At 43.9% G+C, this 15,892-nt stretch overlaps 1 protein-coding gene across 1 annotated transcript in view; it reads right to left on the minus strand.

Moving 5' to 3' along the window:
* Positions 1-13,826, minus strand: part of LOC134466115 (sodium channel protein type 2 subunit alpha-like) — a 30,138-nt gene extending 16,312 nt beyond the window's left edge. The window contains exons 1-8 of the mRNA XM_063220011.1: positions 13,707-13,826; positions 12,985-13,128; positions 11,864-11,982; positions 11,087-11,176; positions 10,222-10,350; positions 3,626-3,680; positions 2,876-2,984; positions 1,411-1,536 (exon numbers count right to left, since the gene is read on the minus strand). Coding sequence (XP_063076081.1) covers positions 1,411-1,536; positions 2,876-2,984; positions 3,626-3,680; positions 10,222-10,350; positions 11,087-11,176; positions 11,864-11,982; positions 12,985-13,128; positions 13,707-13,826 — 892 coding nt within the window. The remainder of the gene's footprint in view (positions 1-1,410; positions 1,537-2,875; positions 2,985-3,625; positions 3,681-10,221; positions 10,351-11,086; positions 11,177-11,863; positions 11,983-12,984; positions 13,129-13,706) is intronic.
* Between the last annotated feature and the right edge of the window lie 2,066 nt (positions 13,827-15,892).

Here is a 15,892-nt window from a genome sequence, read left to right on the forward strand (position 1 = left end):
ATTTACACATTACAAAGTGGACACACACATTCACGAATTGCAAATTCATTTGAAGTGGACACACACATTTACAAATTACAAATTCATTTAAAGTAAAGAAGTCCTTGCGCACAACCCTTCAGTTGTCTAGGTGCAGGTGTAAGGCAGAAAAACTTCGATCAATGGGAAAAGTTCATTTATACTGTTTCTCTTTATTTTTTGGAGCAAACAACATGCTTCGCCAGGTGCTCTTTTGCTCTTTTACAAATTCATGAATGTAAGATGTAGTGGCTGTGGCCCCCATACGCATCTGGGCCGCATCTGGCCCGTATCTCTAACTTACGCTTACCCTTGTGCGTTATTAAGTGCTGCACTTCCCTCCAGCTGAAGAGGGTGTAGTCTTCTCTCCGACTGAAACCCATTATATAACATGGCAATTGAACTACAAAAATGGCCTCGTCTGGGCTGCAGCATCTGGGCCGCATCTGATAGTTACCCTCATGCATGATGACGTGCTGCAGGGTGCAATCTTTTCTATCTATTTATTTGTAGTCTTTTCCCCCATTGAAACCCATGATTAGACATGGCTGTTGAACTACAAAAATGGCCTTGTCTGCTGCAACATGATCTCCAAAAATTCCGTGCTCCTGGACACGGATGGTAAGGACACAAAATCTGTGTCCAGGAGCACGGATTTTGCCAAAATTCCGTGCTCCTGGACACGGAATTGTTTTCCGTGCTCCTGGACACGGAATTGCTTGAAGTGCTTTCTATAGGCTATTTCCACAGTCTTGTGTTTTCTCAGGATTTTTCTAATTTCAAATATTTTGTCTAAAAAAAAACCATTTCTTACTGACAGGTTAGGGTTAGGGATTGTATTGGTCTGGGCACAGCTAGTTTTCTTTCATTCATTATATGAGTTTGATAGCCTAGCAACCAACTGGAAAAGGTATTTCTCAAAAATATGTCTTTAATGACATAAGGTTAAGGTTAGGGAATGTTTTGGTCAGGGCACAACTTAAATTGCTATAGCATTATTTTGTTTAGGATTAGCATTTGATGTGTATTTTCAAATGATAGTGTTAACACAGTGCTGTGGTAATAGCCTATAGAAAGCACTTCCGTGTGCCCATCACGGAAAACAATTCCGTTTCGTTTTGGCAAAATCCGTGCTCCTGGACACGGATTTCGTGTCCTTAACATCCGTGTCCAGGAGCACAGAATTTTTGGAGATCAGGCTGCTGGGCTGCATGTCATAGTTACCCTCGTGCGTGATGAAGTGCTGCAGGTCTCTCCAGCTGCGGAGGATGTAATCATTTCAGTCTATTTATTTGTAGTCTTTTCCCCCATTGAAACCCATGATTAGACGTGGCTATTGAACTACAAAAATGGCCGCGTCTGGGCCGCGTCTGGGCTGCATGTCATAGTTACCCTCGTGCGTGATGAAGTGCTGCAGGTCTCTCCAGCTGCGGTTGTTGCAGTCGAAGGGCTCGTCAGCGTGGTACGAGGAGTTGACACAGTGGCCCACGCTGCGCACACACTTCTGACGCAGCATGCCTGCAGAACACATATAATATAATATAATGTAATATAATATAATATAATATAATATAATATAATATAATATAATATCATATAATATAATATCATATAATATAATATAATATAATATAATATAATATAATATAATATAATATCATATCATATCATATCATATCATATCATATAATATAATATAATATAATATAATATAATATAATATAATATACAGTAAACTTCTGGCACAGCAAATGACTGCAAAACTACAGTATCACATTATCATTTACTATTAATATCATTAAATTTATATAATACATTTAAATTTATTATTTATTATTAGTAGTAGTACAAAGTATAAAAATATAGTATAGCAAAATCTAACACTGTGAGGTCCGGTTCTCGATTCTGATTGGCTGATAGCCGTGGTCAATTGTGCGTTAACCATCCAACTGAAGATTCTATGCTCGTCTAAGTTAGACCAACGCATCTACGTCGGTAATGAGAATATGTTGCAGTTGGGGTAGGGAGTCTGCAAGAAGAGCACATCTTTGCACCATCTGTGGTTAGGGTATCAGTGTGATTGCAAAGACATTTCATTCCTGCAATGTTTGTCGCCCCTTGCTGAGTTTTGTAGCGAAGTGTGTGTCTGGCAGCGTGACGACGCACGCACGCCGAGTAATGTTGTCGGGGTAATCACTTCCTCAACTTGTCGCGGATCAAATCAATTGTTATTAAAGTGTTTTAAAAGGAATTTGGTAAGTGTAACAGTGTAACAGTGTAACAGTGTTAGCAATAAGCCACTTGAGTCTGTGGGTTATGCTCTATTGATAACGCGCAAGGGGACGTTTACGGCACTCCGCTTCACGACGTGCCCCACTCCCCTTGCCCGTTACTAATCGAGCATAACCCACGGCCTCTCGTGGCTTATTGCTTAAGTAATATAATGGGGGTAGTGTAGTCTACATACTCATGAACAGCGTGACATTTTCCATGTGTGTTACGCCCATTTGTGAGGGAAAACAACCCATGCAAGTCAGTTGGTAATGTTGGGGTTTAATAAACGAAAGATACGGACCTGTAGACTAGCGTTGTTCACGCGCAACATGCCGAAAACGTGTTGTGTTGCCGGCTGTTCAAATAATAGAGCCAAACAGCCGTGGCTGAAGCATGGACTGTGTTCATTTAGACAAGCCGATGTAGCATGTAAGTTGATGAGACATTCGGTTTGTTTTCACCCATAAAGGGGCGTAACGCACATTTACGAGCAAAGTACCCGGATGGCCGTTCATGAGTATTGTGTGGAGTAGTGTAGAGCTAGTGTACTGTAGTCTTAGGTGTGTTAGTGTCACTCACTCACCCATGAAGAGTTGTAGGCCAATCAGTGCAAAGACACTGAGACAGAACATGGTGAGGATCATGACGTCAGCCAGCTTCCTCACCGATTGGATCAGAGCCCCCACAATGGTCTTCAGGCCTGTAGGCATTATGACGTCATCGTTAGAATTGTAGAATTCAAATTCAAATTTTCAAAAATATGGCAGTTGCTCCATTCTTAAAATTGTATTTTCATTTAGCCTTTAACACGGCTATTGGGCTCACCTTGGATGACCGAGATGGTCTTCAGCGCTTCGAGTACTCAGTCTCAGACTAGTATGTTGTCTTTTCTCCCATTGAGACCCATTATAAAACACGGCTATTGGACTACAAAAATGGCCATACCTGGGACCGAGACCGAGATGGTCTTCAGTGCTTTAATGGCTCATTCTTTTGAAACTTGGCCGTCGGTAGATCCGAGGTTGTTCTCCCGACAACCGTTGTGAATGTGTTCTATTGAAACAGCTGGGAATGATACAAACGTCTGAAAACACTAATGTTAAACGAACTCGGAGTACACAGAAGCGCTCCGAGTTTGTGTTTCACTTTTACGAGGCGGAAGCCGAGGTTTCCGACAATCCAGTTTCAAAAGAACGAGCCATTAGTACTCAGAAGGTCCCCAGACTAGTGTGTAGTCTTTTCTCCCATTGACACTCATTATAACACACAGCTATTGGACTACAAAACTGGCCTCACCTGGGATAACAGAGATGGTCTTAAGCGCTCGGAGTACTCGAAAGGTCCTCAGAGCCGACACGTTGCCAAGGTCCACAAACTCCGTCACGTACCTGTCACAGACCACAATAACCAAGAAGTTGTAGTTTATTAGAAGACTATTAGAATGGAAGTCAATGTGTGACAGGACTACAGCTGGAATACCACCTCTGCAAAGAACTGGACTAGTGAAACTAGTCACCAACCACAATAGCAGAAGTGTTCTAATGGTTAGGAAGGGAGGAGGTCTCAACCCATTTTGTCCTAAGCCCTTTTTGGGAAAGGGCGCCCTGTTAAATCCTAAATATCTCAGCCTCCGAAGCACAAACATGAAATGAGTTGCATAGATAGTACCCTTGTTTTGCCTTAGAATGTGTTCATTCAGCTCTAACATACCCACATTTTTAATAAAACAGCTCAAATCTCAAAAACCTGATATGTGTCTCCAGGATACGATGGGCTAAGAGGAGGAGGTAGGTTCGGATCCCAACTACACCATCATCCACACCTCTCACAAACAAACCACAATAAAGCCCACCGCGCTCCACAGCACAGAGTGCTCACTGCACACTATGAAATTGTATTTATGCCTCACCTAGGCATAACTGCACCCGACTGCAGTGGGACAGTATCATGCTCAGGTTACCTCAGTCATGGAGGAGGACAAGTGAGAGACTTTTCGTTGCCCGCCTGGAAGCACTAAATTCCGCCAGATTTGATTGAATCCTATTGATTTCTTTGAGCATGAATCTGCAGAAAAACCTGCCCAAAAGCCATTTGTACCCTTTTTTATCCGCACACGGCCATCCTAAGCAGCCCAAATGGGTGGGAAACCGCCCAATATGGCAACACGGTTGAGTAACTAGAGATGATTATTAACTAGAAATGCACTCAGAGAGTGCAGACCTCCGCCAAGGAAGAGCGTTTGTCTATGTTACACCCTATTTTATGCAAGTCTTTCTGTCTTCTTTCTGTGGATTTAGAAACTGGAATGCTAAAATTTGCCCTATGCCGCAATGGTGAAGAAACTTTTTTTTTTAATCCTGGTCCGTATCACCACCAAAATTGAATCACTGGTTCATTTGGTGATTTCCAACAACTACACACAGTTTCATCCAAATCCGTTCATAACATTTTGAGTTATCCTGCTGACAGACAACAAACGGACAGACAGACAAACAAACAGACAGACAAACCAATGCGACTGAAAACTTGGCGGAGGTAATGATAGACTAGTGGCCCTGACCTTGGCTCTAACGGTAGGGCACCGCACTATTATGCTGGTGACCCGGGCTCGATTCCACCCCCAGCCAGGGGCGGTTCCAGACATTTATTCTTGGGGTGGCAAAGGGGTGGCAAAGTGTATTTCAGAGTGGCATGCTCCTACATTAAGGGAAAATTATAAATGCTATATAATTGACACACACACTTATGTGATACAGTGAATCCCTTAAAGTGAAACCCTGCAACCTAAAGTTCTATGTCTGAAATTATGTCAAGCATTAAGGCTATTGGTCACAATCAGGGCTCTTAATTGGGGTGGCAAATCATATTTCTGGGGGGGCAAATGCCACCCCCTGCCACCCCTTAGAACCGCCCCTGCCTGCAGCTACTTGCTGATCCTTACCCGTGTCTCTCTCCCCGCTCATTGATCTTTTTAGGAATATTTACTAAGTAATACATTAACATTTACTAGTATGACCAAAGTACAGTGCCGCTAAAAAACGTCTATTTCTTGACATTCAAAATGGCGGACCATGGAGAAGATCCTCCTTTTCATAATGAATACTTGGAATTTGATGGTGGTGGTAAGTACTATTCGTGAAAAAGGTGACATGTGTGAATGGGCAGCATGCATGAATTCTGGAAATAAACTACTAAAAATATTACACAGTGCACCTTTAAGCCGGCCCCTGTTGCCATGCTACTGTAATTCCAGTGCGGGGGGTGGGGCTTAGCATTAGGGAGATTAAACTTCCCACGGGCCGTATTTAAATGTTTAACAGATAAACCACTGACCTAAAAAAGCGTAACCGGGAGATTCAGGCGACAGAGAATCGCTTCTGTGCAGCAAGAGTTATACGAGGGATTGAAGCGACTAGAGTATGTCAGTTGAAAGCAGAATGCAAGCATTCCAATATTCCCATTGGCTGTAGCGGCTTGTCGCCCAACCACGTCATAGCTCATTTGCATAACATTCCCAGGAGTTCAACTACAAACTGTTGCTCTCATCACGCGAATCGCCTCTAGTCACCCAAATCGATTTTGTTGCGTGACTCAATACAAATCAATTACTTCTGTCGCTCGCCTCGCTCATGTCGTGGCCGGTGTATTTGTGCAATAAGGGTCCGCGTCCCGAAAGGGTTGTGGGTGCACGGCATGCTGACTGGCCGCTTCTCAAAGTGAAGTGAGGCTTCTCTCTGGAGTGACACAGCCTTGAAGACGTGTGCTCGCAACAAAGCAGGGTTGCCAGATGAGACTGATGATCTCCAGCTCAAAAAATGCTCAAAACCCGCCTGGAAGCACTAAATCCTGCTCTATTTATACTCAATTCTGTCAATTTCTATGGCCATACATTTGCCATAGGCCCAAATGCCCCTATTGCCCACTTTTACCCGCAGATGGTCATCCGAAGCACCCAATCTGGCAACACTGCTCGCAAGACGAGGCTCACGATACATGCACACCTATGGCACGGACATCCACTGAACGTCCACTGAACGTGTGCGGTATCAGTCCGAAACGGTCAGAATACATGTAAACAGATCATGACATGTCCGCGATGCTCCTTTAAAATTGAACTCGAGTCTATTTTCCTGCGCGGACGTCCGCGTTCAATGCGCGGCTCCCATTGAAAATGAATGGCTACTGTCCGCGGATAGAACGTGGACCTTAACTCTGCAGTGTGAAAGGCAGCCTGCGAACCTCTCGGACTAGCACTGCTCAAGGAGACGTTAAGGAAACGTGCCGACTGTGTGTGCATGTACCGTCAAAGTCTGACGAGCATTTCAAACGAATAAGAATGGAACATGCTTTGGAAATGAAAGTGAATGCTGTAGGAGTGCCGTTTTGGCCACAACACAATTACAGACAGACAGACAGACAGAGAGACAGACAGACAGACAGACTGGCAGGCAGACAGACAGATAGACAGACAGACAGACAGACAGACAGACAGACTGGCAGGCAGACAGACAGACAGACAGACAGACAGGCTGGCCGGCAGGCAGACAGACATTGTCATGGTCTTTCTCCCGGCTCCAGTTAACTAGCACTTACTGCTTTCAATTATCCCTCCTGCTCACTCTGCTCTGCTCAATTGCTACACATTCTCTCACTCTCCCTCCTCATTGGCCAGCCAGCTGCACCACATTCACTCTGCAATTAACCCCTGTATTTAAAGCTCTGGTTTTCAGTTCCTCTCCCTCAGACCATCTGCGAACATACTCCCGATTCCTGTTCCCTGGCAAATCTACTCTGACTCCTGTTGACGAACCCGGACCCGCTCTGAAACCCTAATTGATCTCCAGTCCTTGAAAGACGACCTGCCTTCTGTCCTCGACACCTGCTCCATCCTCTAGCCCGGTAAATCTGACCTGCCTTCTGCCATACAACAACGATTTTGATATTGCCCTGAACTGTGCTTCTGCCCCTATTAATTTGCCAATTAAGTTGTGTGTGTGTGTCCCCCCCAGGACTTCCGGACCCTCCACCACCGGCTTCTGCGACGCTTCTCTGCAACTGGGACACACACACACAGACGCCTGGACTCTTCCACTTCTCTTTCCCCAAAGTAAATTAACAATCTAACGTGACGCAACTGTGGTCCTCTTCTGTCTGGTCCGTGACAGACATACCACTAGGCAGACAGACAGACAGAGAGACAGACAGACAGACAGACATACAGACAACTAGGCAGAGAGACAGACAGCTAAATTGATGGTCCCACACTTTACGACAAGCTTTTTTTTGTCTTTTTTTCCAGCGAAAAAACACAAAAAAGAAAAGAGAAGGCATTGAATGAGAAGGTGTGTCCACACTTTTGGTCTATACTGTAACTGAAGTTGGGGTGTAAAATGATCTTATTTCCAGAAATGATACGGTATCGCTTTAAAGGGACACTGTGCAGGAAATGGTCAAAAAAGGTACTGCAACTATGCTGCTCATTGAAACTGCCTATTGCCAACTTTGATCTTTACATGAAAGTTTACTAAGTAATAAACAAATATTTCCTAGTATGATCCAAATAGAGTCCTTTTTGCAGCTAAAAATGGCTATTTTTGGATATTCAAAATGGCGGACCATGGAGAAGATCCCCCTTTTCATGTATGAAAAAACGCAATTTTCCAGTCATAATGAATACTTACAATTTGATGGTGGTGGTAAGCATTCATGAAAAAGGTAACATTAGTGAATGGGCAGCATGCATTCTGGAAATAAACAACTAAACATCTTACACAGTGTCCATTTAAGATTTAATTTCTTTTACATAACATTACCCTTCACTGATGCTTCTATGCCAAGTGACGTACAGTTATCAAGGAGAAGTCACTCCGAACATGACAGCTGCTTTGTCCAGTGTTTTACCAAACTTACACACACACGCACGCACACGCACAAGCGCACACACACACACACACACACACACACACACACACACACACACACACACACACTCACACACACACACACACACACACACACACACACACACACACAGTTATCAAGGACAAGTCTCTCCGAACATGACAGCTGCTTTGTCCAGTGTTTTACCAAACTTAACACACGCACGCACTCACGCACACACACACACACACACACACACACACACACAGACACGCACACACACACAGTGCTTACACACACCTAGTGCGACACCTCACAGACACAGACAGACACACACACACACATACACACACCTAGTGCAACATCACATAGACACAGACACACACACAGCCACACTGTGTCCCACAATGTGACATTCCACAGGCGCACACACGTGTCAAAAGGTGTTGTATCAGTCTGACTGGCAGCCGGCAGCTCTGCCACTTCAGCACTTTGGTATGTTTCAGCACCATGGACAGCACTTTGCAACTTACTGAAGTGTGAAAGTGAAAGTTCAACTGGGAAACTCAAATTGTCCTTGTGAGACAGCACTCCACAGCACACAGCACTCTACAGCACACAACTGCTCACTGCTCACTGCACAAAACGAAATTACATGTATGGCTCACCCGTGCAAGGGGGGCAGCCCCCAAATGGCACCCGAAAGGGGGCAGTGCAGCAGGACGCTACAATGCTCAGGGTACCTCAGTCATGGAGGAGGATGGGGGAGAGCACTGGTTAATTACTCCTCCCATCAACCTTGCGGGTCAGGAGTCGAACCGTCAACCTTTGGGCTACAAGTCTGATAGCAGAATGGGAATGACCTAGCCAGGCCATGCCCTCCTAGTGACGCAACACCTTTAGCATTGCTGCTAGTCAGGTCAAGAGCAAAGCAAGTGAAGAGTTCAGATGCAAAACCCCCTAAGTGCCATTTCAGAAAATAATCTTAATTCATTTTTATTTAATACAAATCTATCAAAATTGCATATTTTTTATTTTATTTATGTATTATAACTATTTATATGTACTATCAAGTACATGAATGTAAACCAAACGAACAACAGGATTCTCTAAAAATATAGAAGTGCAGGTCTTCAGAAATGGAGTTTTGCATCTGAACTCTTCAACTACTTTCTGAGCTCCCGGGAACTCCTTCCACTTTGTTTGGAAACCAACAACCATTAGCTAACCTAGGTAGCCGGGTCAACCGTGCCGTTTGGGAAATGTTCATTGTTATGCTCTTGGTCCAGACCAAGTCTCGAAGAGGTTTGAAAGTCGATGAAAATCAGGCTAGGAATGACCAAGACATAGTGCATTACTAAAGGCCCTATGTTATGTCATAGAAGTGTAATACTGGTACTTAAAGTGACACCGTTCCATTTTTGGAAATAAGCTTATTTGACACCTCCCCTTGAGTGAAATAATAGGGTTTTACCGTTCTCCTGTACTTTCAACCGTTCTCTGGGTATGGCAGTGCAGATTTTACCTTCATGCTAGCAGTTAACATTGAGTCCTATGAGACCAGCTGGTGGCTAACTGGTCCCATAGGACTCAATGGTAACTGCTAGCTTGGAGGTAAAATTTGCACTGCCATAGCTACAAAACGGTTGAAAGTACAGGAAAACGGTAAAATCCTACTCCTAAAATGGGACAGTATCACTTTAACTTTTCAGTTACAGCGTGCCACTGGAGGTACGGCGTGCATTATGGGACTATGGCTACGTTTATATGATGACTATAAAAGCAGAGTCCGCAAAGTAGCATCGTCAATGTTTTTATGCTTTTTGCACAAGGGTGATTTCGAGTGAACACGACACAATATTTTATCTGAAGTGTCTTTCGTTTACATGGAAACCTCGCCGTCAGGGCCTGAAGATGCAAATATCTGGAGAAAAGTGACGTGAGGGTGTATGTTACGTGAACATGCTTTCATGACTAGCCTTTTGTAGTCTTTTCTCCCTTTGAAACCCATTATAAAGACAGAGCTACTGGACTAAAAATGTGACTCACGCCATGGTGATAACGCTGAAGTCCAGCCAGTTCCAGGGGTCCCGGAGGAAGGTGAAGGGTCCCACACAGAAGCCTCGAGCCAACATCTTAATCACCGACTCAAAGGTGTAGATACCAGTGAACGTATACCTAGAGAGAGAGAGAGAGAGAGAGAGAGAGAGAGAGAGAGAGAGAGAGAGAGAGAGAGAAGCCAACATCTTAATCACCGACTCAAACATGTAGATACCAGTGAATGAAAGAAAGAAAGAAAGAAAGAAAGAAAGAAAGAAAGAAAGGAAGGAAGGAAGGAAGGAAGGAAGGAAGGAAGGAAGAAAGAAAGAGAAGAAAGTGGACAGGAGAGGAGCAAGCATCCTATGAAAAAACCTGGAAACATACTGTACTGCCCGAGTTACTGTACACACACACACACACACACACACACACACACACACACACACACACACACACACACACACACACACACACACACACACACACACACACACACACACACACACACACACACACACACACAGTGTTGACTCAGCTCTAAAAGGAATGGAGACTAGGAGTGTTACAATCAACCTTGTTTTTTTGTCTGTACAGTAGAGAGAGATTCAATGCCGAAATAATGAACCCACTTCAGTTATTTACATGTCAATTTGAATTTGAGTTCCAGAATTCCAAACTCTAGAATTATGTATACAACCCCTGATGACATCACAATGACTAACTCGATATAACTGTATCCAGTTTTGTCCGTCTGGAATGTCATATGTCTACAGGCAGGCCAACTGCCTTTTTTTCATTTAAATTTGAGTTAGAGTTCTAGAACTCTACAGCACAGTAGAATTCTAGAGCCCTTGATGATGTCACAATGACTTACTCGAGGTGCTGTATCCAGTGGGGAGGGTCCGACTGGGCCATGAAAACACAGTTGGTCAAAATGGTGCACATGATGAACAGGCTGAAGAGAGTGTGGCGATTAAGGAACACCATACCATAAATATTCATTTATTATCAATAACAAGTTATTGGCATGGGTTTTAATGGGAGGAAAGACTCAGTTGCCTCGTCTTCAGGGTTTCAATGGGAAACAAGGGAAAAAAGACCCATTCCAGTCTCAATCCAAACTACCGTAGTAGGAGATCGCACTTATCCAACCTGAATATTTCCGCTCCCGTTCCTGACAGTTGAAGTGGGAGTTCTACAACCATGGCAACCGCTGCTGTTTAGCTTGTCTTTGCCAAGATATTTTGATACGAGCCAAAAGAGTCTAATAATAGACATTACTCTGTCATGTTACATTTTTGTTGACACAATATCATGTAATAACACAACGAATATGTTGACTTAAAATAGCTGCTTGGAATAGTCGCACAAAAGAGAAATGGAGTTGCACTTTTTGTTGACATTTTAAATAACGGCTCCATGGGCGCCAATTTGTTGAGGTGCGTGTCACTGTCCCCCCTGACTTTACTAGTTGGAGCTTCCACTTCAAGCATTTTTCGTAGTAGGAGGTTGGATAAGTGCGACCTCTTACTAGTTTGGATTGGGACTGGAATGCGCCATACGCTAGGCTACATGAAGAGGCCATTTTTGTAGTTCAACTGCCACGTCTTATCATGGGTTTCAATGGGATAAAAGACTACAAAAAGGATATGAGTGCACCAGTATCCTGAGGGCGATCCTTCGTATGAGATGGAAAGGGCTGAAGATATACAGAGCTGGGGTGGCACTGAAGCGGAATATGGCTTTGCCCCGATTTAGTACGATGAAGGTCTGCAAAATAAACAACAACAACACACACGCATGACACGACAAATTTACACATTTACTTACTTACATCTCAGTTTCATATTGGAATATTATTGCTAGTCAGTCATCTCAAGGGGGATGACAATATTATATCAGAAGCATTGACTATATATGGTGACCACCCTTGAGATGACTGACTAGCAATGTAGAGTAAAGTACTCTACTCTACTCTACTCTACTCTACATTGCAAGTCTGTCATTGACTATAAACGGCGACCAAAATGTATTAAAAATCTAGAACCTCAGACAATGGCAGCAAATTTTGTAATTGGCCAGAGATTTACTTCTCATTTAGACTTGCAGGCTTTTTGTTTGCGAGGCCCAGTGACACCACTGGGGGTGCCACACCTAGGCCAACCTTTACCAAGATCACAGCAAACAGTAACAGCAACAATATCACTTCTGGGTTATCCAACAATCTCATATCTCACACGATAGATAGATAAATAGATAGATAGATAGATAGATAGATAGATAGATAGATAGATAGATAGATAGATAGATAGATAGATAGATAGATAGATAGATAGATAGATAGATAGATAGATAGATAGATAGATAGACGGGCTATCTGAAGAGGTCATTTTTGTAGTTCAATAGCCACGTCTTATAATGGGTTTCAATGGTATACAAGACTACACTTCACCTTTTGGATTTTGTAGCAAGAGCCGATGTCTTATCATGATACCACTACATCACCTTTTGGTTTTTGAAGAAAGGGTCGATGTCATTTTTGAAGTTCAATAGCCACGTCTTATAATGGATTTCAATGGGAAAAGACTACACAATCCACCTTTTGGTTTTTGTAGAAAGGGTCGATGTCTTATCGCGATACTACTACATCACATTTTGTTTTTTGTAGAAAGGGTCGACGTCCTCGAGGGGCTACCTGAAGAGGTAATTTTTGTAGTTCAATAGCCACGTCTTATAATGGGTTTCAATGGGATACAAGACTACACTATCCACCTTTTGGTTTTTGTAGAAGGGGTCGATGTCCTCGAGGGGCGTGCCCACCAGGCCGGGCGGGATGTCTCCAAAGATGCGAGGCAGCGTCTTGCCGGCCTCAAGGTCAGCACGCGGCTTCAGCTCCTCAACATCACCCATATCCTCCTGGTAATCCTGATGGAGGGATGGAGAGAGAGAGAGAGAGAGAGAGAGAGAGAGAGAGAGAGAGAGAGGAACAGAGAGGGGGATAGAGAAAGAGAGAGAGAGAGAGAGGGGGGGGATAGAGAAAGAGAGAGAGAGATAGGGTTAGAGAGAGAGAGAGAGAGAGGGAGAGGGAGAGAGAGAGAGAGAGACTTTGTGTTGTAGGTTGCTCTGTGTAGATAACAATTGATTACAAAAAATAGATAGATGGCCCTTTTAGGCTATTTGTAACAGCCTTGTTTTATAATGGGTTTCAATGGCATAAAAGACTACCCCACTTTGGGGACTCTCACAGCCCTGCCTCCATTTTGGACCATTTGTAGTTCAATAGCCCTGTTTTATAATGGGTTCCAATGGCATAAAAGACTACAGACAGACCAACCTTGGCTTGGGCCATTTGTAGTTCAATAGTCCTGTTTTATAATGGGTTCCAATGGCATAAAAGGCTACAGACAGACCAACCTTGGCTTGGGCCATTTGTAGTTCAATAGCCCTGTTTTATAATGGGTTCCAATGGCATAAAAGACTACAGACAGACCAACCTTGGCTTGCCGGACCTGCTCCTCATTGAGGCGGGCCTCGATGGCAGCCAGGGACTCCCGTGTGAAGCGCCGCAGCGTCTCCTGCCCGCCGACTGGCAGCAACATGGCGGCGGCGGCCATCTTGTTTTGTTAGCCGCGCGCAAATTCTCTATCTGCAAAAACAATTAATCAAGATTATGAAACAATCAATCATTTCTTTTGAAGAATAGTAAACTTCACCAAGTGTTAAGTCATGGTCACAACAGAAATACAGCATACCTGCACTGTACCATATTCTGTAGTAAGTGGAACACTGAACAAAAAATATGTTGATAAAAAGTCACTAATCATTGTGTCAAAGTGACATTTCTGTAATGCTTTCCTATGAAAAGATATACTCACAAATCTGCAAAAACTGTGAGGAGTGTACTCACTTTCGTGATATACTAACTGTACACACACACACACACTGACACATGCAGCAAAATATTCACACATTCCCCGTACAAGCATAGGTGGGCCATGCTGAGTTAAGTGCTCATGGCACAAAAGTGTTCAAATGCTTCATGAGATTGGCAATTCAAATGATGGCTTGTGTTTGTCATCTGACAACAAACTTGCCTTTTTTTTAGAGTAGAGGACACACACACACGCACACGCACACACACGCGCGCACACACACACAGGGCCCACTTCAAATGTTTTGTAGTCATCCACGTTTTAAATACGTATTGAAGGCGGCCACCTTGACAATAGACCCCACCTCCACTAGCTCATAAGTTGATTGGATTGCAGATGTAATTTCCAAGACTTCTTTCCACAACATGTCATATTTTACAGTTTGTGAAACTTTAAATAAAATTTTAAATTATATCAGGGCCGGCTAAGACGGCCAGTGTTGCCAGATTGGGTGGGTGCCCGCCCAATCGGGCTACTCGGGATGAGCGTCTGCGGGTAAAAACGGGAAAAATTGGCCATTTGCCATTTTTTCAACGGTTTTGGGCCCATAGAAGTCAATGTAATTTGTTGAATTTGGGCGGAATTTAGCGCATTTTGGCGGTTTTTGAGAACCTTTTGGGCGGGATTTGATCAGACACATCTGGCAACACTGAAGACGGCCTCAAGGGGCCGTAAACGGCCATGAAGACAGACTGTAGGTTCCCCACCCCTACCTAAGGCAAGCTGCTCATTTCAGCACCACACACAGTGGGCTGCGGCGACATGTCATTGTAGTGGTTTAGTTCAGAGCCATTACATGGAGTTCAGAGTTGGACAGGAAATCGGTTGGTGACATGATTCACATACTGTAGCCTCTTACTGCAGATGAGGTCGGCTATTGAGGCGGGCCTATTCACTACATGCTGAAAATACTCAACTACGTCATAACATCATTGCTATGACAGTGCCGATAGCCTTAAGTAACAGATTAAGACATAGACATTACAATTTTGGTTATGGTAAGGTTATAACATAGGATCTGTGCTAAGGGGTTAAAATAATTCTAGGCAGCGACTTTCTTTTCACTAGAGACTAACCCTACATATCAAGCAAAAGCAAAGAGGTAACATTTCTCTATCATTTAATCTTACTGCAGCTGGGGTCGCCGGCGACCCTATTTACTTGCTGAAAATGCTTAGCTACATCATAACAACATTGCTATGACATTACAGGGAGCCATAGTGCTGCGCTAAGGGCTTAAGCTGCTCCACCACCACCCTGTAAAGGGCCATTTGAATACAAAATGAGTACCCGGTACGTCATCGCACCAAAAATATGTCTAAATCTAACCAGATCAGACTTTTTAATCTTTAGATCTTTTTGTCCTGTTTGGAGTATGGAGAGGTCATGTGGCACCTCAAAAGACGGTTTTGCATTAAATATGTTAAATTTAAGCAAAGGTGAAATTTCTCTATTGTTTAAGCTGCACTACCACCACCACCACCACTACCTTTAGCCTGCACCACCACCACCACCACTACCTTTAGCCTGCACCTTTACTGCTGAGCCAGGTTCCTGGAATAACCCCCCCCCCCCCCCCAGTGCTGTGCTAGGTGGCAAGTGGCCGACTTGGAATAACCCCCCCCCCCCCCCCCCCTGCTGCTGTGCTAGGTGGCAAGTGGCCGACTTGGAATAACCCCACCCCCCGGTTCTGTGCTAGGTGGCAAGGGGCCGACGTAATGCTGTGCAATGCTGCCAGAGCTTTATGT

This window comes from Engraulis encrasicolus, chromosome 16 (genome assembly GCF_034702125.1).
Source record: "Engraulis encrasicolus isolate BLACKSEA-1 chromosome 16, IST_EnEncr_1.0, whole genome shotgun sequence".
NCBI lineage: Eukaryota > Metazoa > Chordata > Actinopteri > Clupeiformes > Engraulidae > Engraulis > Engraulis encrasicolus.